Source organism: Plectropomus leopardus, chromosome 11 (genome assembly GCF_026936395.1).
Source record: "Plectropomus leopardus strain MGB_pleo_1.0 chromosome 11, ASM2693639v1, whole genome shotgun sequence".
Lineage (NCBI taxonomy): Eukaryota > Metazoa > Chordata > Actinopteri > Perciformes > Serranidae > Plectropomus > Plectropomus leopardus.
The window spans coordinates 31,336,768-31,364,393 of NC_142186.1; the positions used below are offsets into that span (position 1 = coordinate 31,336,768).

General features: G+C 40.3%; 1 protein-coding gene across 1 annotated transcript; it reads right to left on the minus strand.

The window, feature by feature from the left end:
- Positions 1 to 1,345: 1,345 nt before the first annotated feature.
- On the minus strand, positions 1,346 to 24,485 carry phf1 (PHD finger protein 1). Its single transcript, XM_042490227.2, is given in 16 exon segments — positions 1,346 to 4,082; positions 4,085 to 4,398; positions 6,899 to 6,985; positions 7,639 to 7,754; positions 9,483 to 9,561; positions 10,899 to 11,030; positions 11,566 to 11,633; positions 12,989 to 13,112; positions 14,009 to 14,077; positions 16,854 to 16,949; positions 17,517 to 17,665; positions 18,196 to 18,290; positions 20,859 to 20,945; positions 21,610 to 21,691; positions 21,821 to 21,899; positions 22,505 to 24,485. Coding segments are annotated over 15 exon segments (1,752 nt in total). The 5' UTR covers position 21,899; positions 22,505 to 24,485; the 3' UTR covers positions 1,346 to 3,906.
- Between the last annotated feature and the right edge of the window lie 3,141 nt (positions 24,486 to 27,626).

Below are 27,626 nucleotides of genomic sequence, written 5' to 3' on the forward strand. Positions count from 1 at the left end.
TATTAAAAGTTACTGAAACTGAAATAAAAACTAAGTTAAGAAAATAAATAACGACAACAAAAACAACTTTTGGTTCCACACAGGACACAAACCCCAGCCTCCTGTATTGAAAGTCCTGTGTCTGTTTGACTGAACCCTTACCCAGACCTCTTTAAAGATGGACTTTCCCACTCGTTACACAACGTTATGTCACCTGACCTCCTCCTTTGCTCCCATTATAATTACTGCAGCCACCAGAGGTCGCTGCCTAACAATAAACACAGACATTTAATTAATGGGCTTCTAACAATGTTCTGAACCTTCTAGTATACTGGTTCTCAAACTATGATACATGTATCACTGGTGATATGTGAGCTCCCTCTAGTATTGTGCAGAGGAATATGTTTACAAAAAAAATAAATCTATTAAATAAATATAAAACTATAAAAAATTACAACATTTCAAATGAAAACTATCTCTGAGATCCCTGAACAGTGTTGCCTTTCCTGTAATATTTTTCTCTTGATATCAACCTACTATGCGGTCACATTCATGAACATACAAGTGTGTGAATAGCGCCGATCTTTAAAGTCAATTTTACATAGTGGCCCAAAGTGGATTTACACAGTGCGGTTGCATGACGAGATGCCATGGGGCCCAAAAATAGTTTTTCCCATAGACTTAAATTGTGACAGAGAAGTCACTGGATATTTTTTTAGCCTTACAACTAACATGTAATGACTCATTTCACTATCTGGATTTTACATTTGACCTAAACACATTTCTAAAGTGTGGAAAAGCTGTACAATTACAACATTTTATCCTCAGTAAAGATAGCTAGTTAGTGCTAAGTTCGTGCTAATCCAAAAGTTATCCGCTTGGCTGCTGCATGTCTCTGGTGCGCTTGCTTTATGGGCCCTACGATGCAGAAGATTAATTACAGACCCCAAAAATCAAGGTTTGTTTTGCTTCATTCGCCACTGAGCAACTTTCATAGAAATGAACAAGGCCCTGCCTTCAATGCTGTATCCAGTTCTGTTTATACATCCACGATTAGTTACAAGACAAATATTTTCCGTAGCTAAACATGGTTAGCCTACTGTATTTTGATCATAATGGTGGTACTTGGAGAGCCTTATTTTCTAAAGTGGTACATGGTGTAAAAAGTTTGAAAACCACTGAAATATTAAATGATGCAGGCCCATTCTAACCCATATTTATGAGACTGACAACCACTGATAACGCCCATTCAATCAGGTGATAACTTTCAAAGCAGGCAATTCAACAGAGAGGTCAGTTTATAAATAAAATCTGAGAGTTTTGCATTGGTTTGAATATATAACAGTATAAATGCTGTATTTGTCTGTTGTTTTTGTTTTTTTTTTCAACTAAACCTGTAATACGGTCTTTCCTGAAAGATAAAACTGACAAATGTATAACGCTGTGTAAGTTTTATCGAACAGATTGCTGAAATAAACCTCTGTATAAAATATAAACTCTGAAACTTGCACCACAGTATTCTAGATTTATGTAACCTGTTTGCACAAAGATAAAATCCAACTTCGGCACCTCACTTGCCTCTATAAGCACGTCTGAGAAAAAGTCAGGCCTTGACTTGTGAATTCGTTCCTTTTAAATTATAGACTGTTAGACCCTGGAAGAAATGATGGGTGTGAGTTTGGAGTCGGGCCTATCAGTGTCTTCTTTACCTGTACTGTTACTTTGAATGCAAGGATTAAACTCCCTACAACATGAAACTGAACCTTCGCTGACCTTTATGACATTTAACACCCATTAAAAAACAAAATCATCCTTTCAAAATAATTGCGTTCTGATGACTTCGAACAGACATTTCAGTAACATATATATTTCTTTTTTGTTGGAATGTACAGTAACATCAGTCCTGTTCTGATTTTAGAAAAAAAAAACTCTATTCAACATTATAACTGCTCATTTACCCATGTAGCTGTATCTGTCGTTGGATATAGAGCCATCCTCTTATTTTGTAGCAACATCGCCTCGTTCATCTATCTGAATGGCCGGCTTAACAGCAGACCAATCGGCAGGTACACAACCCATTTAGGCACTATGCAACCACGTCAAAAAATAAAATAAAGTTATTCGATCATAGCAATATATTGTGAATATATAATTCTATCTATAAAACAAAAGCCCTCTTGTGGCTCCTATTTCTAATACGTACAGTTGTCTAAATGTAAATTGTATGACAAAATCTAACATAACAAATAAGTAACCCCGTAATAACATGTATACAATCTCTTATTAACACACAGCGATGAGGAAGAATATGAAAACCTCAAGGGAATTTGTATTTTATGAAGTCAGACAAGCTGCCGTCTGAGCAGCAGAAAGGGGCTCAAATACGACTGTCAAAGTGCCCTCGAGGCATTAAACTACCATCTGTGTGGCCAAAAATACTGTACGAGACCGGCTTCGTCTCATCCTGGCTAATGAAAGGTTACTGCTTTTTTCATGAGCTGCCAGCAGCCACCACCCAGCTGTCATCGTGCCGCTCACTGATGATGGACCATTCATCACTGTTTATTTTCCAGGCTAATTTTCATTTGAACATTAACAATCAGTTGATTAATGAGCAATTATAAAAGTGTCAGCTGATGGAAGTGTGGTGCTGGCTACTGGCCGTTTCCTCATCACTTGGATATCCATATCAAATGCTGGGAAAAGAAATGTTTTTAAACAATTATATATTTTTCCACCTTTAAAAAAGAACAAATGAGTTAAATCTAATTCTAATTCTAATACTAATTCTGATTTGGTGATTTGAATCCCATTATTCAGATGTCTAGATAGTTCAACCATTGGTTTCCAACTGGTGGGTCACGATCCAAAAGTGGGCAAGTGACTCCTGAATATGTCAATTTTGTGAAAAACACAGGGTTTTTTTTGTTTTTTTTTTTTAAAGATTTCTGACACAGGGCTTTTATTTTGAATTGCAGTTTTCTATTGTTCAGCTGCTACTTTATTTCCCTGTTCTTTATATTATTTGGCCTATTAACATGCTATGCCTTTGCAGCATTTTTATGCCACCAATCTTGAAGCAATAATGTGCACTTTTTGGTTCCTGTGCTCTTTATTCTTGCAATATGTTTTATTTCATCATGTTCTAGGTGCATTTTATGAAATAAAATTGAATATGTGGTAGTTTATCTTATGTGTGGACCTAAAACTAATGACTAAAAACAAAATGTGGATCTCGCCGCTGGATTATTTGGAAAACACTGATCTAGAACTAAATTTAGTTTGAAACCTTGAATCCATCCAACCAATGAGAGTCCTCTAATCTAACTCAAGTCAGGAAGGCAAATACCAGTAATGTATGTTTTCCTTTTAAGTAGCAGCATGCTGTCTAAATGACAAGCAGTGGAGGTTTGCTGTTAAAATAAAATTACATATTAATAAATAATACTTTCAGTTTTTCTCACTTATTTTTTCAGTTTGACTCAATCAATGAAAAAGCAGTAATCTGTCTTTTCCTAGTTTCTTGTACTACTCTGCTGTTTACCTACAGTGCTGCATATCAAGACATGAGTACTGTATGAGACATGCTCTTCTTGATGTGGCCCCAAAATGTACAAATCATCAGGAGGTTTAAATATCTTTCCTCATCACTGTTTAACATGATAAATGCAAAGGCATATTCCAAAGTTAACAGTACAAATATCAGAGAAACACTAGCAAAGAGGGACATTTAGTAACGAGTAGTGAGTTATAATGATGTAGAATTAGAGGTGATACTATGAGAGCAACCTGGATTTGCAACGTGTAGAGATTTTTTTTTTCCTTTTTTGTTTTGTTTGTACTTTAAACACTGCCACATATAACATACACAGTATTCCTGTGGCAACTGCAAAACAGTCATTGCGTCTCGTGTTTACTTTCTTTGCATCAGTACAAACTCACGTTCTCCCACTCCACGAGGTACTGCACCTTCCCGTCCGGCGTGACGCGTCTCGCCAAGATCCTCACGGCCTCCCCTCCTCCCCAGCTCCTGGACACTGTCCCGTCCCCACTTGCGACTACCACCCCCCCTCCTCCACCACCACCGCCTCCTCCCCCTCCCCTCCGCCTCCTCCACCTACGCCACCCCCACCACCCATGCCGGCCTGGTACGGGGGCATGTCACGTAGGATGACGGGCTCCAGCTGCTTCTGACCTGGCTGGTGTTGGTGGTTGTGTTGGTGGTTGTGTTGGTGGTTGTTTTGGTGGTTGTGTTGGTGGTTGTGTTGGTGGTTATGTTGGTGGTTATGTTGGTGGTTGTGTTGGTGGTTGTGTTGGTGGTTGTGATGGTGCTGGTGGGAGTGGTGGTGATGATGGCTGCCATTGGCGTTGAGGGGGTATGGGAAGCAAGGTGGCGGTACTCTGCAGGTGTCCTCCACGCTAGGAAAAGAGAGAAAAGCAATTAATGCAGATTTAAACTGGAGTTACTCATATACAGTTAAAAGAATTACTCCAAAAGGGAGTTACATTCCTGAATACAAGTTTTCAGCATTTCAATATATTCTGAAAAACATTAGGAGACAACTCCAAAAGGTCTGAAGTGTCTAAAATCACTGAGAATTTTTTTTAAATTACTTAATGTGTCAAAACAGTCTTAAAAACTTTTGGTTACACATTTTGATTACAGTGATCTCAAGTAGGAATTCATCAACAGGGACATACAGTATGTAGCAGCGTGACAAATGCTGCTAGTTGGCATTGAACTATGTGCAACTATACAGTTCTGACTGTTATAACGGTGGTGAGTTATTAAATGTGTGATCCTTTTGTTGGAAGTCGGAATATCCTTGTTCCCGGTTGATGAGGAAAAAACAGTATGCGCTGGTGATTCCATGACTGAACAAGAACTCAGGAGACTTCGATGAATTACACTCGATCAATAATCACAGTTGAACATACAGAGTGGCGCAGTGTACGCTGTCCAGAGAGTCTGAGGGAATCTTTGACTGAATGCTGGTGATTAACCACAACAGTTCTCCCCGAGATAATACATGTTACCAAATATGGTTATTTTGCATGCATCTATGAGTGAGAGAGGAGTCTATTGGCCCCTAAGTTCAGACAAACAAATGTGCTCACCCTGTTTACCCTAAATCACATTGCCTGCCTCCCCAACTATGCAACTGCACATTCTCAAGAAGAGACAAATCTATTTACATCAAGTATAAAGAAAGGCAGCCGCGGGGGTCAAGTATCTGACCTCAAGGCCTTTCGTACCCCAAAAATTCCCCACCACTGGTCAGAGATTTAAACTGGAACGCCCCCTAAAGTAGCGTAGTAGTCAAGGCCGTACTAACTGACCAAGACTTGACCGAGACTAGTGTGCCAAGGCCAAGACAAGACTATATATACACCATTTTACTCCGATTTTTATGAAGGGTTGCAGCCGTTATCGGTGACAAAAACAGCAAACTACAAATTACTTACGTGACTGGCGGGATTTAAAAATCGAAACAAATAAAACCATTGTGGTCCCAACCGATCTAAATCAAAAATACGGAGTCCGCTATGTCACCAAGACAAGACCAAGTCAAAATTTATTTGATTCCGTGATGAGACCGAGACCTTCTGAAAACCCACCTGTTTCGAGTACTACTGTTACAGTCTGCTCTGCCTCTCTCCTGCTGCTGCGGGATTTTATCACTTATTCCACCCCCACCTCTCTCCCCACCCGGCCACTCGCCCTCATCAGCCTCATCACCTCCACCTGATGGTCCCACCTGCTTCTCATCTCCAATCAAGCCAGTATTTAAGCAGCCTCACTCCACTAACTCATTTCCAGATTGTCTTTGCGTCCATGCCTGACCTTCCAGCACTCACTCTCAGACTGTTTTCCTGGTTCCGACTCAGCTCGCCTCTGACCATCTCTCCTTGTCTCTGCCCCGGTAAACCTAACAGCCTTCTGGTTCTGACCACAAGTTTTGCCTGTGCACTTCCTCGTTCTAATCTGCCTGTTGCTGTGCGCTGTTCTACTGCTTTGGCTCCGTCGAGAGAGATCGCCATTCTCCTTTCTGTCACCGATTCCCCGCCTGTCCTCGTTGATCCCGCTTCCTGCTCCTACTGGATTTGTCTGCTCTGCTTCCTGCCACAAGCTCCCTGCTGTAAGTCTTTCTGCGACTTACCTGATATATCACCTGCCAGCCCGCTCCATGTTCACAATTTCCCTGTTTGAACTCTGAACTATCACCTGTAAACGTGAGCTCACCTCAGTCTCTTCACGAGCTCTGCTTCACCCCAGAACTTATAACTGTACCTACTTACCTGTAACCTGATTAGACTCACCTTTGCTCCATTCAACTTGCCAAAAGATTTAATAAAGATCATTACCAACTACTCACCTGCTCTGTTGGGTTCCAATCTGGTCCTACCACACCCTGTTACAACCACAACACTACCCTGAAGTCAATTTTCTTACTCCAAAAGTCGCAGAAACCTCACCAACCCCGAACTCAAAATCTAAGATGACTGCTCCACGCATCAACAGTAGTGAAAGCTGTTGTAATTTACTGTTTATTAGCACTTCTGTCTCATCAAAGCCATAAATTAATACTGAATAATGCATCATTATCAACTGATATTGCTAACAAAAGCTAACCCGACTAGAAGTAGTATTGCTAACATCTTAGTCTTTCAATTTGCTGTACGGGAACGCAGTCAACTCGGGTGTGACGTCATACCAAACTCCGACTTCTACTGTTTAATGCATAGTTGAACAATGTGTGGCCAGCAGGCCAATAGCAACCCTCAGAAACATTTTATGTGGCCCCTGAGCTCGACATGAAATCATGCCCTGTATTTCAATCATGTGTGGTCCATTTCAGGTCTTTCAGTTTTGGTTATCAGTGGTAGTGATGATGAGTAAAGTAGGAGAGAGTTAAACCTGTTGTAGTGATGATGACTCCTGGAGAGTGCAGTGTTTCCATTGTACGTGGTGTGGTACAGAGCGTACATCCGCTTGGGAGGAGAGCTGTGGATGGGACAAACAGGAGGTTGAAGACAACAATTGCTTTGTAGCTTTAATCTAAAATAAAATTATATTTCAGTTCAGCTGCGTTTCAAACTGTAGAAAAGACTATCATTTAAAGGTTCAGTTTATGTAAAAAAAGAAAAGAAAAAAAAACACAATAATTTAAGTAGCAAGATATTTGATTCAGACTTTTGCTGTCACCCCGATATCATGGTGAAAAGGTAAAAAGTTTAGTTTTGGCCACATGATGAAAAAACTTTTTGTTTTGTATGGCATTCTGTCCTGGCTGATCTGTTGTGGCTGCAAACTCAAGGTTAGGGACAGAAATAAGCAAAGTGGAGGGCATGCACATCCAAAAACAGCTTTTACAGGTGCTGGATCACAAACTGAAACTAAGGCAAGAATCAAACAGAAGATCCACATTGTATTAAAAGCTCCAAATATATTTCAATCAATGTTTTGATCTAACAGAGGTCTTTCTCAGGTTGAAACAGTCACATAGGGCCATCAGAGCAAAATTCAGGCGCCTCCTCCAAAAAACTAATGTTTTAACCAACAGTTGGCCATTTGGTCGAAAATGCAGCACCCCATACTCAACTCAACTTTTAAACAATGTATCAACACAGGAAACAAAATGATTTAACATCTGTTACCTCAAACTAAGCTCCTCCTCTGACTTCCTGGAGTTGTAGAGGCTAGCCCCTCCCATGTAGCCATGACAACATGGCAGCAGTTCGATGGGGTTAGCAGCGGCTGGGGGTGGACAAGCCTGTGCACAAAAGAGACACACAGATCAGCTTGTCTGGATGCCATCACCATCTCATAGTCACTCAAGCTTCAATAGCTCCGTGCTCTAACACGCGTGAAGTTAATCCTGCATATGGAACATCAGTCTTGCAATACCTTTATTTTTTTTTTCTTTTTTCCCTCTTTTTTAGTATTACTATTATGTATATACAATATTATGTATATCCCTCCTATTGTCATCCATATCCTGTTTGTCCTCTTATTTTCCTCTTATCTTCTCTTTCCTTCTCAGCTGCAGACATGCCTGCACCTAAACACATACACAAATGACCTCAATAACCACCCATAGCATAGAAAAAAAAGGCTTGCATATCAACAGAAAGAATATCATCATGCCTGATCATTTTTTGTTTGTCCTGGCTGTTCTAAATTTCTGGCTCTATCTACCCCATGTATCGTTGCCTATCAATACCCTGTTCTGTTGTTTTTGTACTGTCTGTAAGGTTGGCAAACTGAAAATCAGAGTGACAGCATTTAATTTTGCATTCTTAAAAAGCATGTAAAGGCATGAATTTCATGTCCGTGCATTCCCTGAAGGCAAATATGTCCATAAATCTGCACTAATAGCATTGAAGGATGTGAGTCACATCATCAGCTGTATGATGTCCCGCTTAAATGTATCACCTCCATCTCATGGAGCCGGCTGGTTAGTGAGGCAGCTCTCTCTGACACCTCTGACACACAGACTCACAACCCATGAAAAGTAACAACATCAGAGCATCATGAGAGCCATCAATTTCTGGAAACGTCACCTAAAGGTTGTTGCATTTCTCATCGCCCGACTGTGACATATGGCAGCACACTCGGACCGTTATCATTCCCTTCTCTAGCATTGCTATTAGGACGGGAGACCATTATTCAGTGGCCTTAGTCGACGTCTGTGCCTTTAAATGGATGTGCTCTGTCAATGCTGCACTGCCAAGGTGCCAGCGCCACCTGGCCAAACTGTAATCGACTGCAAAGTGCACTTGGAAGTGATCCCAGGCTACGCATATCAGCATTCCTTCCCATCTCACTTTTCCCCACGACAACCAACCTGCTCCTCCAAGACACACGCAGATTAGCATCAATCAGAGGGGCACAATGGGGCCTGGATGTGCCAGAGTGAAAGCGAGTGCTCTGTGGAGAGTATTGTTCCAGGATTACTGTATGTGTGCACGTACACGGATCAGAGTGCTGTGTAGGAGGACGCAGCACAATGAGCATTCACCGTCAAGAATGCCGTGTAAAAATAGTAACTGCCACATGTGATGTTTCATTGTGATCCGCTGGGAATTGGGTTTGATGATGGTGATAAATGTGGTGCTGAACTGCAGATGTTGATGAAATACATGAGCAGGTTTCTGTGCAGCAGAGTTTGTATTTGAATTATACATTTTAACCGAGTCAAACGCACGACGCCTCATCTCTCACGCGCTACCTTCACTCTATAGACTCTGAAGCATCAGCAGGCATTAAAGTACAGCTAAGAAAGAAGAAGAAAAATACTGAGGCACTGAGCTGCACTGGGTGTTAAAAGACAGACTGATTTAGACTGCGAAATGAACCTTCATCACAGCCTCTGACTGACAGGTTATTTGGATCGCGGAGGGCTGTTTACCTGGATGTATAAAAAAAGAGAGAAATAATCAGAGAGGTTTTGTGGCCCAGACCTCCCTCCTCGCCCTGAGCTGGAGACAGAGGCACTGACCTGTGTCTCCATGATGCGACGCTTTGATTTACGCGACTCCGGCCCCCCCACTCTCCTCTGGCAGGGTAGTGACAACGGGCTGAAGTGAACAAAAACACACATAAATTAAAATACAGGCATAAACACACACATATACAGTCCCAAAGTGCAATATTGAGTTTATTAGTGTGTCTCTATTAAAGTCTACTGAGAGGTGTAAAATATGAGAGGATGACAGCAGTGAGATGAGATGATTTTGATGTATTATAATAGATACACATTTCACATCTTTTCTGCTATACAAGCCCAAATATCATCTACAAGCAGTTTGAGAAATATCGAAAAAAAACTTTAAAAACTACAAAGATTTCGCTCATTCCCTTTCCTCTTCTTCTGCTGCTAAAACCTGAACTCGTCTCCTGATTTCTTTATAAAAACTTGAACCACCAAAGTGGCCTCTAGAGGCTGAAATGTCCATTACAGCCCACAACTCTAAAACTGACCGGAATGAACATCATTTTGGTCTAATTAGAGCCGTACAGGTAGAAATAATTGAAACGCATGTTTCGTCCTGGAGCAAAACAGAAGAACACAGAGTCATTGCAAAGATTTATCCTTGTAGTAGCATGAATGTGCTCAGCACATTGCTACTTTGGTAGCCAAATAGTTTAAGGGTGTGCGTGATGGGCGGAAATTGACACCCCATCCCTGAGTGTCCAGAAAAGAGCCTGGAGGGTCATAGTTTAATATGTCGGGCCACTGACCAAGAGACTAGATTTGACAAGTTGGTAGCAAGAGTGTGCTGGATAAAGTTATATTTGTTGCTTTTATATTGCAGCTTAAACACTATCCATTTGGGAAGAAGCAAACTGACTCCACTCCAAACTGAACATCTTACATTTCTGTCAGAAAGAGATCAGTGTCTCTTGAAACTTGCAGCTATTTCGATGAGCAAGGGGAACTAGAAGACAAATTACTGAAGACATGAATATTGTTTCCGTGTAAGAAAACGTAATACTTTTGTTTCAGAGGCTCGAAAAATATGAGGTTTTTGTTCCCTTAAAGACATTTCTAATGCAAATCATTTTATTGTAATTCAGTCTTAATGAGCTCCAGTTAAATGCAGAAAATTATTTAAAATGAAAAGTGTGTCTATGAAATGTGCAGATTACAGGACGAGTGAAAACACACACACACACACACACACACACACACACACACATACACACACTTGGATGTCAAAACCTAAGCACACAGGGGGGCTTAATGCTCTTTTAGGAGAATATTAAGACACTGATACTTTTGCTGGCATATGAAAACTGCAGCCCTTTGATTCGCGAGTTAATTGTTCATGCGTAATGACTATATGCCCTGTGGGAATCCCAGAGCTGTTATTGAGATAGGAGCTGAAAGGAGAGACGCTGTCCTTACTCTGACCTTCGCCGGTGCGTGATGTTGATAGGTGGGTCGGTGATGAGGGGCGACGAGTCGGACGTCAGCGGAGGTGGGGCTCGGACCTGAAGCCCAAAAAGACACTTCTTCTTCTTGATCTCCTTTCCAGAGACAAACCTGCAGCGACATTAAAGAAACAGCTTGAACAGTCTTAAAATACATCATCACCGAATGTGTGCCTGTGTTTTTTCAGCACTCCTCTTTGATGCTAATAATGAATTTAACGTTGTGTAACAAAATGTACTTATTCTCCTGATGAAAAAGTAGACTCGGGAACATTTCAAAGTCAGCAACTGTGTAATTAAGTATACATAATTAGAGCCAACTTTTTTTTTTTTTTTTTTCAAAGTTCAATGAAAACTCAGTAAAAGCAATTATATCTCTCGACTGGCTATTGTGATTTAACACCAACAACTTGTGTCCTCTCCTAACAAGACAAAACAAGCACCAAAAAGTGTTCAATTTAATCTCGTCTAATTAGCGGCTACATTTTATTCAAAGTCACACATCTCATCTCGCTCATTTCAGCCCCGCATGTCCAACGTTGCAAACTACTGCGCACTAAGAAGACCCCTCTATTCATGGAGCGCTACTCATCAATCCAGTCATGTGTGGTCGGTGTTTATTCTTCTCATCATATGCGGTTACTTACCTGTCCTTGTGGGAGTTCAGAGCGTTGAGGAGATTGTGACAGCGGTCCTGCCTTGGCGTGTCAGAGAGCTGGAGGACGGACAGGAATGAAAAATCAAAGCCGTGTTTACACAGTGGACGGCCGTCAGACAGAAAAGCTCTAATGCATGGAATAATTTTCTCTTACAGTCGCTGACAGCAATAATGTTGATGTGGAAAAGTACTTGTTGCAGCTACGTGGCTGAAAGACACTGCTGCCGTGTGATGACAGGACAAACAATACATTTCAAAGTGTCTTTTAGAAACAGCTTTAAAGGAGAACCCACAGCCTCAGATAGATTTACAGGAAATGCACAGATAAAACCTCCTGATGTGTCTCACAGTCACCTCGACTTTTATCTTCCTGTTTCTTCTCTGTGGAGCAACTTCAGATTTTAAAATTGGTGGTAACCTGTAACAACGTTGAGCCTTAGCACTCTAGTTTGAGGATTTTTTAAAACTCATGTAACTGTCTGATTTTGTGAAATGGTTTTAGTTTCTGCCATGTTAAGCACTCTGTGGCTTTGTTTTTTAATGTGCTGTTTAAATAAAATGTTTTATTATTATTATTATTATCATCATTATTATTATGCAATTGCCAAGGGGTGTATGGTCACGTTTGAAAAAAACATACATATATACACAAGGTTAAACCATTACTAGCTAAAAGTCATTTACAAACCGTTTTTAGTAGTGAGATAAAAGTGCTGTGTTGGATTAACATTTGAAATAGTTAGTGGTAAATATTTCAAGAACTATAGCTAAAAAAAGTAGCTAAAATTAGTCACTATAGTCAAAAAATAGCCCAATTTAAAGAAGTAAAAAAATAGTTAGACTAATTAAAAGTAATGGATAATTGGTTGAATTAATGTCAGCTAAAAGTAACTGCTAAACTGTTTAAAAACTGTTTAAAAGTGTTGGAATACGTCGTTACGTGTGGCTAAAAGTGATGGATGAATGGATTTATGAACAATTGAAATTCTAGTAACAAATGCAACCAAATCAACCCCATCAACTGTTTGATAAAACTTCTTAACAACATCCACTTTTAAATAACCCTGAGTAATACGGAGAAATTACATCCACTTTAAAATCAATCCAAATGAACACATTTGGACTGTGGAGCGTGATGAGGGGTACATGAGCTCGTTTGATGGAGCTATGAAGGGGCGTCGGCCAAAAAAGGTGAAGAACAACTGTCCTAGATCACAAAAACACACAATGTCACATGCAATGTTTTAACTCAGTGGTGTTCCCCTTTAAGCTAAAGTAGAGGTCATACTTTTTTTAACTTTAAATTTTACTTTAATGGTGGTTAATAGGCTTTAAGTCTCAAATGCAAAAAAAAAGGCTGGCAGCATTTCACATCATTTCATCATGGTGCTTAAACGAGGAAATATCAATACCGCGCCTAGGAGCAACGAGTCCCAATTCTCATTGGTGAAGGACAGGATTTCATGGTCAAAATCAAAGTATTTCCTCTTGCAGCACAGCGAGAGATGGTACAGCACTAAATGAGCCAAATCCATCCTGCATTTCACAAAAAAACATAGATGATAAGAAACAGGTAAAGTGCAAAAAGAACAATTTTGAGAGTATTTTCTTTTACATATATGACAACATTTTCCTGGTTTGAGATACCACATCAGATTTATAAGGGACTGTTCTTTACTTACAGATACAAATATTTTTCCTTAAGCGTCCCCGAGTGACTGGTGGCAAATGTATGACCCTCCTCTCACCATCAATTGATTTTTTGATTTTCAAATTTACCATTTGATGTTTAAAAGTTATAAGTTAAAGATGAAAAAAAAAGTAAAAGTTTGTGGGTGTTTCACTTTTGTCGTGCATGCTGATTAGTTCGTGCAAACAGTTTGTTTTTGGCCAAATTTTTAAAAAAGACATAAAATAAAGTGATTTTGGTGAAATATCACTATTTCAAGCTCAGATTTGGTTGTTTTTTCCTGATGGTAGCATTTCTCTCACATGATATATTCAAGGACCATCGGAAGTTTGAAAATCCAACAATAGTTTTTGTTTTTGCAGTTTCTGGCTATGATAAGTGGTGTATTTTAAGCAACTTTCTTTAAAAATTGTCTGTTAAATAAATACAAATTACAATCATTTAAAGTTGTTTGCCCCACCCCAAAATAATAGCCAAAATAAAACAACATCCCTCCCCAAAGTTTAAAAAATTATGACATGCCTTCCCCTTTTTGCACCACCCCCTTTTCCCTTATAAATATCGAACAGTCCCTTACAACATTAATAAATTATTACAGTTAATAAGCAATATCAGTCTGTGCTGTGGTGTCAAATGGGGTGACAAAATTATGTTTCCTCCCAATAAAAAAAACTAGATTAAAGAATACTGTGATTGAAAAAGACAAATAAGAAATTAACTCTGCATTTATTCTTAATTTTACCAGGTCATGGGTAGTCTTTGGATGGTCTCTGGTCCCTTTGTACATACTGAGCACTGGAACTGATAAAACCTGAAAAGACACGTGAAAAAAAAAAAAAAGATTAGTATCATGAAACTGTGAAATATCATTTTTTTTAAAGTGTCTTTTTCGTCTCTTTGATGAGTCCATTTGTCATTTAGTTTCAAGAAACAGCTGTCATCTTTTATTTTGTCTTTGTCCTTTGTTGTTATTCTCACTTGCACAATCTGTATATCGCTGTCTTCTTTTATAACATATTAGTTCTGAAAACTATTTTTCTGCAGACGCCATATCATTTAGTCCAAGTTATTCATATACACATTCCTCTTTACATTCCTTGCAGTCTCTATATGTCTGTCTTCTCAAGATATTTTATCATATAAATCAACCTGAACCGAAAACAAACAGACAGGTGTATCCGTTTGCCCATAATAACAATCCGTTCTGGGTGACCCTGAAACCGGGCTCATACCACAACAACAACGTGTGCGTCCGTCCTTCTATATGCATGTGCTCACTGAAGGTCACCGCGAAAAGATGAAGCGCAGACACAGTATGACGGCAGCACATGCTTACTATTCCAACTGTGAACTCAGTCTTCACTCTTCCTCCATCACCTGCTCAGCAGATGTTGTACCAATCCAGCCTCGCTCTCCCCGACTGTCAATCTAAATCTAATCCCTCCTTTTCTTCCCCCCTCAGACAGGTTCGGCAATAACAAGGTGTCAGGGTGGGTGTAGAACCCAGTCGGCTAACGCAGATGGTTAATGACAATAATGACTTAATGGATGGATACATTTTATTACACGCATGAGGTGCAGCCTATCAAACTGCGCTGCGATCAGCAGCTTGCATATCCTCCCAACATCATATCTGAGCAGCGAGCAGAGAGGTGATATGTCTGCTCCGCTGTCTGTCACTGTCCCTTTGCTGCGAGTGCGTGAGCAGCTCGTGTCCTTGTTGCACAAGTCAGTGAGTACATTAACATGCACACTAATAATTTAGTCTTAAGCTAATTAAGGTAGTTCTCTGACAAGTGAAGCTGTCACGCAGACGTCTTCATCTGATTCTCCTAATCAGGCTGGAATCTACGACCGAGACGAGCTGCATTTTAAATAAGCTGCTTTTCTCCGTTTTACACGATTTTAAAACTGATTGTTTTGGGATTTTTAAATGTTTGCTGGACAAAACAAGAAATTTGAAGATGTCCCTTCTGATTCTGAGAAACTATGATGGGTGTTTTTTCACTTTTTCTCTTTTCATTACTTGTTTTTTTTTCTTCAATGTGTTTATTTTGTCCCTTACACATGAATGTTAACTTATTATTATACATTTTATATTTTTAATCAATCACACCATGGGGAGGAGGGTGGCTGCAGATGGGTGGGCATTATTGTACAGTGAACTGTCATCCTTAAAATCAAATATAACACCCGAAGACATGTTTTTTTTAGATAAATTAATAAGCAAATGTTTGCTGGACAAAAACAAGCAATTTGGAAATGTCATCTATGATTGTGAGAAATTATTAAGGGTGTTTTTTTTCTCTTTTTTCTGACATTTTATAGAATACATGATTAATCAAATGCACTGCTGACAGAGTGTTCAAAAATGAAAATAATAAATATGCAATCTGAGTATATGAAACTCAGTTAGTACAGGTAGATTCTGCTCAATATAACCTAAATATTGCACCTAACAGAGTCCAGACCATGTGTTGAGCAATAGGCCAATAAAAAACTGATCAATGTAAACCAGGTCAGCAGAGAAGTCACATTTCTCACACTAAAAAAAGATCCAAATATTACATCCTGACTAATATATTGACATGTAATATCAGTTTATATTGACTCATCACTGGGGCATAATTAATCAAAATATTATTGAAATTGCAATATGGCTCAGTGCGATATCCAAATTGCAAGAGCAATTTTTAATTAAGTCACAGCCAAACATTATAAATAAAGCTTTGTGTTGGTACAGAGATGCCTCGGTCTATGAATCATATTTCAGACGTAAAGGAAGATGCTTGTTTGGTACAGACCCCAGAAAAAATCACATCATCATTTTTATATTTTTTTTAGTGAAAATATGTTACAAAATGTACCCACTAAAATCATGACACATGCTACATAGCAATATCTGCCAAAAACATTATTAAATTAATTTTTTGCATGTTGTGCAGCCTTACTGCAAACAGCCAACCGATACTTAATGTAAAGTTACTGTTCTTAGGTTTAAGGAAAAGAACACGGTGAAACCGAAACTTAAAATGACAAAACACAGGACTTTCCCCAGGGGAAAGTCCTGTGTTTTGTGACAAACCTACGACCTCAAAGTGCATCATTAGTGGACCGCTTGGGACCGATTGTTCCTTTCATCTCGTCAGCGCATTGATCATGTCATTGCAGGCTTCCCAAATACATGGGATATTCATGAATTGCTTGCTCATAACAACATGGGATATGTACAAATTTTGGTGGATTACCCTTCGCAGGATGAGAACAGCCTGTCTGCACTGTTCACCTACCCTTGTTACAATTATCAAATGGCCAAATGTGACAGATCAGTGCCAAAAATGTTTGTTTGTTGTTATGTTTTTCATGTTCAGTCGATATCAGCCAATATGTCATAATAAGAATGTATTTGTTTACTGTTAAATATTAATATCTGCTGTGTTTTTGTGTGTATATGAACCCAGTCGAAGTTTAGCATAAAAACTGGTAATGTTTGCTACATTTTTTCTATATTTATTCTAACAACAAAATTAAAATAATTCAGACTACAGAGAACCAGAGGCTTTTTATAGTAATTGTAAATAACGCACCTGTCTCCATACAGCAGTGGTTTGGTCAGACACTGTGTGCATGCCTCGTGAAACCACTGACCACAGCTCCCACACTGTAACATCTTCAGGTTCCACCTGCAGTCCAACAACACGAAAAGAGACTTTAAACACATGAATGAATGAACGTCCCCGACATCTGTCACCAGACAAGTTTGTATTTCTGCATAACTTAGGGAAGACTGAAAGCTGATGACTGCGGCTGACAGTTCTCATTTTCTGAGCTGAAATGTGTCTTCAGGTGGAAACTCCCTCCGGATCCTATGACTCGTAAAGATGCAGCAGTTGGGAGTTTGTTTTTTACTGCTTTATGTGTCTGGTGGATGGAGGTTTGGCACATAAGCAAAGCAGTAAAACATACCAAAAAAAGCATTAAATTGATAGTTTGGTGCACTTTTTTTTGATTGACAGCTTACCTGTCAGTATCTGAACTGATGCAGCTCTCATATATCATTCAAAAAAAAGTCCAAACAAACTCAAAGAAATCCTGCTAATGCTGTTTGACACGTCTGATATGACGCATGCAATTTGCAAATGATCCGCAGGATGACTTTGAGATGAGATCACGCTTTCAGAGAAAATGTTAAAAGAGCATACATGAACTGTACATTCAAACTTTAAACTGGCCTCTGCAGGGTCACTCACTCTCCAGGTCCGGCACAGTAGCAGTAGCACTGTTGCTGATTGGTCAGATGCTGCGGGTCCCAGTCTAAAGACGACAGCTGGTAGGGAAGCCGGAGTTTCATAAATTGCATGAGCCGGGCGAAGCGTCCCCGTTTGAGCGCCCCGCCTCTCTGAAAACACAATTTTTAGGACAGAACTGATTGGTCGGTGACCCCCTCAAATCACTGTCATGTCAGAGGCAGCGAGGGAGACGGATCGCGTTCGGTGGGGAGAAAGCAATTCGTCTCATTTTATTGTAGGTCAGCTGTGAGAGATAGTGTCCGAAGCGGCGGAAGTCTGGACAATGAGATATGGACATTGAGCGATTGACAATTAACTGGGTGCTTTCTCATCTCATATCTACAGAACTGGAGCACATGTGATTGATTGACTTTAAATGTACTTCTCTCAACTTCAGTGTAGTTTTTCTGCTTCATAACTATTGATTCCTCATGATTTCTTGGACACAATGTAGAACATCTAATACTGAAGTCAATACTGGGGGAATTAGTGCGCTTTTGCCTCCAATAAACTCATTTTCTGTTGTGCACAACTGTACAGTGGCAGCAAAGCGTGATATATCTGACTGGATTCCTCCCATATTACACACTGAATGTTTCTTTTTCCCCAGAGTGTGAGACGGAGAGATTAGCAGCCTGACCTTGGTTGCGACTGCAAAGACACATTGCCGACATATCCACGAATCGCTGTCAGCTTCCGGTTCGATGGTTGGCGTGTGGCACTCTGGATGATAACCTGTAATGGGAGGAGGAGGCAGAGCGTTTAATTCGTGTTTACAAGACAGACAGCCGGAGTGACAATAATGGCAGAGCGGCTCCATGTTTAGTGCTCTGCTGGTTTGTTTCCGCAGCATGCAACACATTTTACTATAACATTTGCATCCGGGGAGCAGAGACTATGTTTGTCTGCTTTTCCTCCTCAAAACAAACTGTCAGCAAACCTGTTAGTCTGACAGAGCCGTGAAGACATGACGGTGAAATGTGTTGCCCTTTCCTGCTTGTGCATCCTGCAGCAGAGTGTTTGTAAAACTTCTTCCCACTTGCACTTCAGTGTATTTCATTTCATCATTCACACTTTTAAAGTCCCCCCTCACTCTAAAATCTGTTTTATTCATCGTTACTTGCTTCACTGTGCAGAATGTGCAGAGTCTGACAGCACAAGGCTGTTTTCACTTTCTCTCTTATCACTTTAAATCTGAGTTTAAAGGTCCAGTGTGCACGATTTAGGGGGATATATTGGCAGAAATGGAATGTAATATAATAAGTGAGTTTTCTTTAGTAATATAATCACCTGAAAATAACTATTGTGCTATTGTTACCTTAGAATGAGCCATTTGTATCTACATAGGGTGTGGGTCCTTGTCAACAGAGATTGTCATGTTGCACCACTATGTTTCTACAGTAGCCCAGAACAGACAAACCAAACACTGGCTCTCTATAGGGTCATTTGCATTTTTACATTGGCCACCATAGTTAGAGGCCCATCTGTAACGATAACTGTTGCAAAAACACTGATTTTTTAACCTGAAGCTGCTTTATTTAGTGTTTTTACTGGTTTGAAATACTACTTCTGTTTGTTTTCAAGAGAAAGAGACCTCTGCGGATAATTCGGCTCCATTTAAAAACTTCCTAAACATCTGGATTTTAAGATATCAGACAAAAAAGGTGAGCACACATTAGCAGGTGCTGGTCTAGTGGCCCGTCTCTAACATGCTGAACAGCGTTGGCGAAACAGTGATTTCAGAGTTTTCCACACCTTCACTTTTTTTGTGGCAGCGCATCAGAATTAAAACATCTACCACCACGGATTGATTTAATATTTTTGGAGCTCAATCACTAATTAGGAGCACAACTGGAATATATTTACCGTAATAATTGCACCTTTCAGAGCAGAGAGGGTCATCTGGGCATAGACAGAGCAGCACAATGTCAGGCACAGTGAAAGTGAAACTTAACATTATGCTGGGCCTAAAAGTTTGCTTTCACTCCTTCTACAGCAACATCTCCTCTTATCCATTAATTTGGTCAACACTGACTGAATCATGAATTTGCAAACCCTAGGTTAGCCAAGGAATGGGCCACCTTACTCTGCCTCTGATTGGCTTAACCCTAACCCTAACCAATCCAACCAACGAAGGCAAAGAGATTGAGCCAATCATGGAGAGAGAAGGGTGGGTCATTCCTTCACTATCCTAGGATTCACAAATGTACAACCGGATCAACAGATGTATCAAACCCGCAATTCAAACTCCTCAAACTGCGGCAGAGGAAATAAAGAGCTACTGACGAATTTCACCTGCACTGCGTTCATGGACCCACAAAATTGTAGGAAACACTGTATTTCTAATATGAAACTTCTTAATTTATACTTTTTACTGGTTCAAATCAGCATGTCAGTTTGTTTTGAAGAGGAAGACTGCAAATACTACAACTCCTGGTAAAAAAAACACCTGAACAATAAACACTGAAGGAATTCTAAAAAGAAGTTTCAGCCGGTTGCAATCCGCTAGCTGCCACAATATCCCCCTAAATCTTACACCTTGTTCCTGTAATTCAATTCAAAACTCTTTTTTTCATAAAGCCCACAATCACAATTTGCCTCAAAAGGCGTTACAACATATGACATCCCTCTGTCCTTAAACCCTCACAGCAGATGAGGAAAAATTCCCCCAAAAAAACCTTTCACTTGGACAGATGTGAAATAGATGTCATGTGTACAAAAGATCAACACAATAAACACAGGCATGCACAGTGAGATTCATGTTTGGAACCAGTACACATACTCTGAGAGTGCACTTTACAGTGAAGTAGGAGACAACTTGTGTCTGATAGTTAAACTTTTGAGATGAATAATATTTGCATATTCATAGTCTGGATTTTTCAATGAGGGAAAAAGAGCAGATGTAGTTTTAAGAAAATTTTAACGACATAATTAAACTTTTTTTGTGGAAATCAGACACACATTACTATTCAATGCAGGGTACTTTTTTTTAAGTCTTAAAATATGTCTGGAGGGGATCTTTAAATCAGCAATAAGCCTGAGTAAAGACATCTGTGGCATTTAAGTCTATGAATTAAGCTCTGTGTCTCTGGGCATCTCATTCATTTTCATTCCAGCCTGGATTCAGCTGCAGCAACTCATATCTATCATTTACGATAGATGGTTTTCTGTGTCGTTGGTTTTTTTTTCCTTTTCAAAACAGCAGTGCTGTTATTTACCATACTGTGTCAAATCTTCAAGGTCAGTGCAAGAAGTGGTGGAGAACCACAGCTTGACAGCGTATGATGAGGCGTGCTTCCTTACCGTGGCGACATTTAAGACAATTTATGAGGGGTTCTTTAAGAGGCGGAGCGTCACAAATACAGCAAACTTCTTCCACTCCACCAGCGACTGAGGCAAACAGAGGAAGACAGAGAGAGGCAGGGGAGGGGAAGGAAGTGAATTTGAGAGGGGGGGAGACAGAGAGAGAGAGAGAGCAGTCAACGGCATTAATTTATGTATATTGATTCACATCCTTGCCACCTCATTGATTTCAGTGTCTGCTGCAACCCTTTCAGATTTCACTTCATTTGACGGGCGGATATTCAGCCCGGTCCTAACAAGCGTCCAACTTCCCCCTTCGCTTGATGTTAGGTGGAGTGGGGGCGCCATTTCCCTCAAGAGTCATTAGTCTAATAAATTCATAAATAGACTCTAATATACCAATTACAACCCAACGTGCCCCCGATCAGAATACTCAAGAGCGCTAAGCGTCATAACCTTGAACGTGACTGCAATTTCTTTTCCGGCGTTTTTCTTGCAGCGACAGTTCAAAAATCCTGAGGCTAAGGGTGAGAAAAGAATTAAAAGTTTTAAGCTCACAGGGGGAGAGAATTTAAGAAGTACTGCTTCAACTCCTCGGGCAAAGTTTCAAAGTGGAAACAAACACGTTTAGTTTGAGTTTTGTGCATTGAAAAACTCAATTTATGAGCTTTTTTTTTAACCTAAGCACTCCTGACAGGAACTCTTCTAGCTGTGGGGAGGAGGGAGAGGAATAGAAAAGAGTCCTTCTTACACGAGTGAATGTCCTTTTTCAGAACCCAGAACTCGGAGTTGTCCTCAAATCTCACCAGACAACATTGCTTGACTCCATCTACCTGAGAGGGAGATAGCAGGTGAGCGGGAATGATTGACAAAACTAAATGGAAGTCTTTTCAAAAAATCCACGTGCACGCACACACTCAGAAGTCTCTCCACCGCACACACACACTTGCACATGCACTTACTCTTTTCACATTGCCGAGGTACAGTAGTCCATCACTCCATCGAGCCAACACATCATCTCCTTCACTTACTCCCCCCATCCTGAGGAGAGAGACAGAGAGAGGAGAGAGAGAGAAGAGAGCAGGGGCTCATGTGAAATGGAAATCCGATTTATTCGCTGAATACTTTGCTGCCATTGCTGACAGAGGGGTTTATGGCCCCGGCGTTTTTCGGCTGGCTCTCAGACAGGCGGGCTTCGGTGCAAAGGGGTTAAAATCCCCCTCCCACCTCTTCCTCCTCCTCCTCCTTTTTAGATCAGAGCATAGCGACAGTCTGTATCCACCACAGTGAAAGATGAGAGTGAGTACACAACCAGAGAGCAAGACAAATGATTACTGCACACATGAAACGCGCGCACACACACACACACACACACACACACACAAAAACACTGCATGATGACTGCTGCAATACAGTTTGACTGAATGAGCAAAGATCAGTGTGCAGCTACTTGAGGCAGTTTTCTTCTTCTCTCGCAACATCTTTAAAAACTTGAATAGATGCATGAAATGACTGTGCAGGCATTATCTCTGCACATTTGTTCCAGTGCATGCACTCAAGTCAAGGCAGACGCAGGATACACAACATGCATGGAGCCCCTTTTGTGAATCAAATTTTTACAGTAAAGCTGTGCCGGTGAAGGGTACCTGTCAAGTCGAACTCCTTTCCGTCGGGGTCACAGTGATTCCTGGGCAGGCTGGACATGAAATGCCCTCATCTGCTGTGGATCTCCGCTGCCCAATTACTGCCCGCTCGGATGCGCAGCCTGCGTGTTTGCAAAAAGTGGATGATGTGCATGTATGTCCCTGTCTGTGCCAAGCGCCTGTGTGTGTGTCAGTCAAGCCGTCAGCGAGGAGGAGGAGGAGGAGGAGGAGGAGGGAAAGGCGACTGACTGTCCGTCCGTCTCTCTAGTTTGTCCGTCCTCCGCGATGCCGTTTCGTCATGTTCCCGTCGCCTTTGCTCTCCAGTCCCCCCACCTCTCCGCCACCACCTATTGATGCTATTAAGGCGGGTTTTGTCAGAGCAGCCCCGGAATCAAGCCGCCAGAGACGCCATCATCCCTGCCTCTCGCTCTCGACAGACTTGTTGTGACGCAGACATAAAACACCGAGATGGAGTGGGAGGGAGATACTGATAGAGGGGGATCCAGAGGTGGAGGTGGAGGTGGTGAGGGGAGTCCACGGCGAAAGCACCTTCCCCGTCTGAGACCCTAAATCGTTGTGACAAGGTGGGATTGTGATGTCTGGCGGCGGGGGAGGGAGGGATGGCGGTGCGCTAAAAGCCAGCGGAAGCAGCGCGCGCAGCGACAGGGGCCAATTAAGTGGCCAATTAATGAGTTTAGCCGCCTCATTAATTGGGCTCGAACAAGAGGGACCGGCCAAGTTTTGGAAACCACGGGGAGGAAAGTTTTCAAACTGAGCAAGCAGAGCCCAACAGTTACACTTGTCTTTATCAATAGGCCCATTGATTATTGGTTTCTGTCTCCACGAACTTACAGGGGCGTAGCTGGTGTGTTTGCTTGCTTAATTATCTCTTGAAAACCGGACAAAATTGGTTTGACTTCTTTTCTTTGAAAAACATGAGCGGAAAGCAATGAGCCACTTAACAAGACATGGCCCCAAAATTAGCAGGAAATTAGTAAAAAATAAAATAAAATCACCAGAAAATAAGCCAAAAAAGAAAGAAAAGGCAAAGTAAAAAAACAACAACAAGAAATGGTCCCAAAAATATAATAAATTAAATCAAATTAAATAAATAGGTTTTATATGCATACATTTTTTTCCGCAACATAAGTTTTAAATATATAGCCTAATTACAATAATTATACAAATTTTCCCTATATTTTCCCAATAATTCTAAAATTTCCTCTTTTTAAATTTAATTTTCTGGTCATTTTTTGTCACCTTTTATTGATTTCTTGCAATTTGCATGACATTTTTTTGCCTCGTTGCTGATTCTTCACCCCCTATGTTGTCGAAAGACATCAAACCAATTTACTCGGGTTTCAAGGGTTAAATAGCTTGTGAAAGGCGTCTCAACACAGCACGAGAAACCTGATTTCGATCCAGGTTTCAAGGGGTTAAAGGAAAAATTCAAAGATGAAAATCAGTCAGCTTTATGACACTTAAAATGTTACTTGCAGATATAATGAGTTCCCTAATATGCCTCACATAAAATTCTAAAAACAAAATCAACCTTTTTCTTTCAATAAATTAAACAATTTCAAATTTGAACCAATCTCTCTGAGACTCTTTGCTGGAAATATAGGAAGTCAAATCCAAACTGGACAAATTCCACATGTGCAGGACAGATGTGACATCCAGAGGGTCGCTTCCTCTCTCACAAAACATCCAGGATGTAATTTGAAGTGTCATGGAAAATATTGTTCACACAAAACAAAGTATGGCTCGGATTGCACCAATTGCATCATACTTTTAATGTATTTACCCAAAACAATGCAAACAACTATCAACCTAAATCTGGTGCACTCATAAACTTGCACATTGATTAATATATTTTAAATTCCAGAGAGCCTGGTGCTTCTAAAAGTGCAACCATCGGGCCCAAAACTGCGTTCAGACAGTCACAGACACATTATGAAATCACAATAAAGCTTAAGTAAGCGTAACATGCAGTAGATTATACTCACAGTTAAGTTGCTTCGGAGGAATAACGCGTTCTGGCTGCAGGCACATGCATCCAAGCCAAGGTTTTGTTTGTTTATTTCTGTGTCTGTCCCTGTTTATTGATGTCTTACACATTACTCACACCAGTCAAGCGTGTGGTAACACCGCCGTGCGGTTCAAAATGGCCCCTGGCAGATTAACAAGTGGTGAGGTGCCAGTTTACGACTGTCACCAGCAGGTGGCGCGCAAATACAAGGACAGCAGCTGCGCCGCAATCAGCCAGTCTGTCTGAGGCTGTTCAGGGTCACTGAGTTCAGTCTCAAGTTAAAGGTTATATGATGTGATGTAATATCATACAGTTTTGAGGTACTTGCACGTAACTTGAGTATTTGCATTTTATGCTACTTTATAGCCACTTCTACTCCACTACATATGGGAAGCCTATATTGTACTTTTTAGTCCACTACACTTTTTGACATTAGTTACTTTGCAGATTCAGATCATGAATGCAATATAGTAATATTATATATGTATTAGTTACTAATCCTAAGTAAGATTTTGAGTGCAAAACTTTTACTATTAACAAAACATTTCTATATGTTTTACACATTTACACATTGTACGTGTAAATAGCTATACATATTTTATACTTGTTTATACTCTTTGACATACGAGCATCAAATATTCTTATTTTATTTCTTGTCACAACCGAACTCTTAGGGTTGGGCAAAAAGCCAGAGAGACACAGCTAAAGTTAAATAAATTGCACAAATAGGTAGCAAAAACCTGTAATCAGTATGGCAGGGTGTGGATGAGTGGAAATGTGCAGTAAGGATGTTGTGCTGCAAATACAAAGACAGCAAAGTTGTGTGTGAGGAAGTCCGCTAAAGACTGACTGCTGCTGCACTGACGTGCATGGGGCTCACCGGGCCCAGGTGTGTCCCATGACTCTTGATTGGTCTCACCAAGTCTGCTGCCCTGCAATGAGAAAACAATCAGCAGAAGCTGGAGAAATTAACACTTTACCAAGCAGAAGGCCCCTCATATTCTACTTTCTACTTTTTCTCTTTTGTAACATCAGAGAAAATGTTGCAAATCAAAATTTCTGATTCTGATTTTACATTATGGTATTGCTACTTTTACTTAACGCTGAATACTTTTCTGTAAGCAGCTTCCGTTTATTAAATACATTTTTATTTGTGTTTAAAGCTGCATTGTAACTTTTATTCTTGCATTTTTATACCTGTCTTGTCCTGTTTTTATTTTCTGTTCTCTTGCTGTTTAATCACTGTTTTTAACTGTATTTCCATAATATGTTTCTGTTGCAATTTGTCTGTTTTGTGTCGAGCACTTTGATTTCACTAGTTGCTGAAATGTACAGCTTGCCTTTGCCTTAAAGGGACAGTTTACCCAAAATCTGAAAAATTTCCCTCTTACGTATGGAGCTACAGTATTTATCAGTCTAGATTGTTTTGGTGTGAGTTGCAGAGTATTGGAGACATCAGCTGTAGAGATTACCGCTTTCTTTCCATTATAATGGAACGAGATGGCACTCAGCTTGTGGTGCTCAAAGCTGCAAAAACATACATTTGGAAAAACTGAACAGCAATGTCTCTCTCCAGAAATCATGACCCAGTTACTCAAGATAATTTACAGGCCTTGTTGTGAGCAGTTTCATGTGGGAACTATTTTCTTTCTACCAAACTACACCTGCCAACCCTATCAAATCTTAAACAATCAGTAACTCACATGACAACAATGTAGTTTGATTTAAAAAAAAAAAAAAAAACAATACAGGTTAGCGGAAAAATATGTACTTTTGATTTTGAGGTGGACCGTCGCTTTAAAAAAGTACTTCATCCACCACTGGTTTTGAGAGTTGTACCTCTACACCGTGTCAGTGACACACACTGTGAGTGTGGTGTCAAAAGTTCTTGTGTGTATTTCAGCTTCCTGTCCATAATGCACTTGGTCATCACTGTCACATGATGGCTGTGTAATCAGAGTGGAAGGACGGTGTCACGATTACAGACGGACCCGTTCATTCTGCAGCAGTGGAGGCAGACAGCAACAACAGCAACATGTTTTATGTCAGTCAGTCCTTTGGCACAGCAGCCCCTCGCTGATAAGAGCATCAGCTAATTAATCAGAGATGGTCAGGAGAGTTAAGCATGATACTGTTTGGATCAGTGTCGTGAGATGTCATAGGACTGAGGAGCACGCAAGCACACATACACACATACACACACACACACACACACACACACACTCAGGCTGCCGGTGAGCTGTCTGAAAGAAGCCAAATGTGTGTTTGAGACAACAGGAAATAAAAATCCATTGCAAAAATCACTTTAGCCAATCAGAGATGACACATCATGCTGAACAAACCTAGACAACATAAACCAAATATCTGAGGTTATCTCTTCAACACCTGGATGATCATTCATTTACTTGTGCTCCAAAACCTGAGAAAATTGGTTTGATTTATTTTGAAAAAATCTGGGGAAAACTTGTTCTAACTGTCGATGGGGACATGCCCCCTGCATCCCCAACAAAATCTACGTTTTATGCAATAAGCAGCATCAGTTTGTACCTTTTCTGCATAATTTTATTGTGGAAATGTCTTCAATTTGATCAAAGTATTTTGCTACTTTCATGTTTTGTTTTGTTTTTGGTGGGGACAAATGCACTTTTTCTGTGAAATAATTTACAGTTTCCATGCAATCAGCAGCACCAGTTTGTGCTTTTTTTTGCATCAGTTTAAGATGTAAATGTCTTTAATTTCATCAAAAGAAAATACTTTTGGTACTTTCATGTTTTGTTTTGTTTAATTGGTGGGGACAGATGCACTTGTTCTTAATATTAAGGGGGATGTGGCCCTTGCACCCTCAACAAAATATACGCCTATGAGACAATTTAAGATTTGTATACAAAAAGCAGGAACCGACCTTTAACATTTTTTAAAATTAAGATATAGAGTTAAATTCTGGGCTTTCGATTGATTGTTTTTATCATATTTATGAGCATATTATATGAGGTGAAAAGGTTACACGTTTAAGTACTTGCCACGGGCATCACGAAAGCGCGCGTGTGTAGCCTACGTGCGTGCGTGGTGCGGAAATGCGTCCGCGCGGGGATTGTT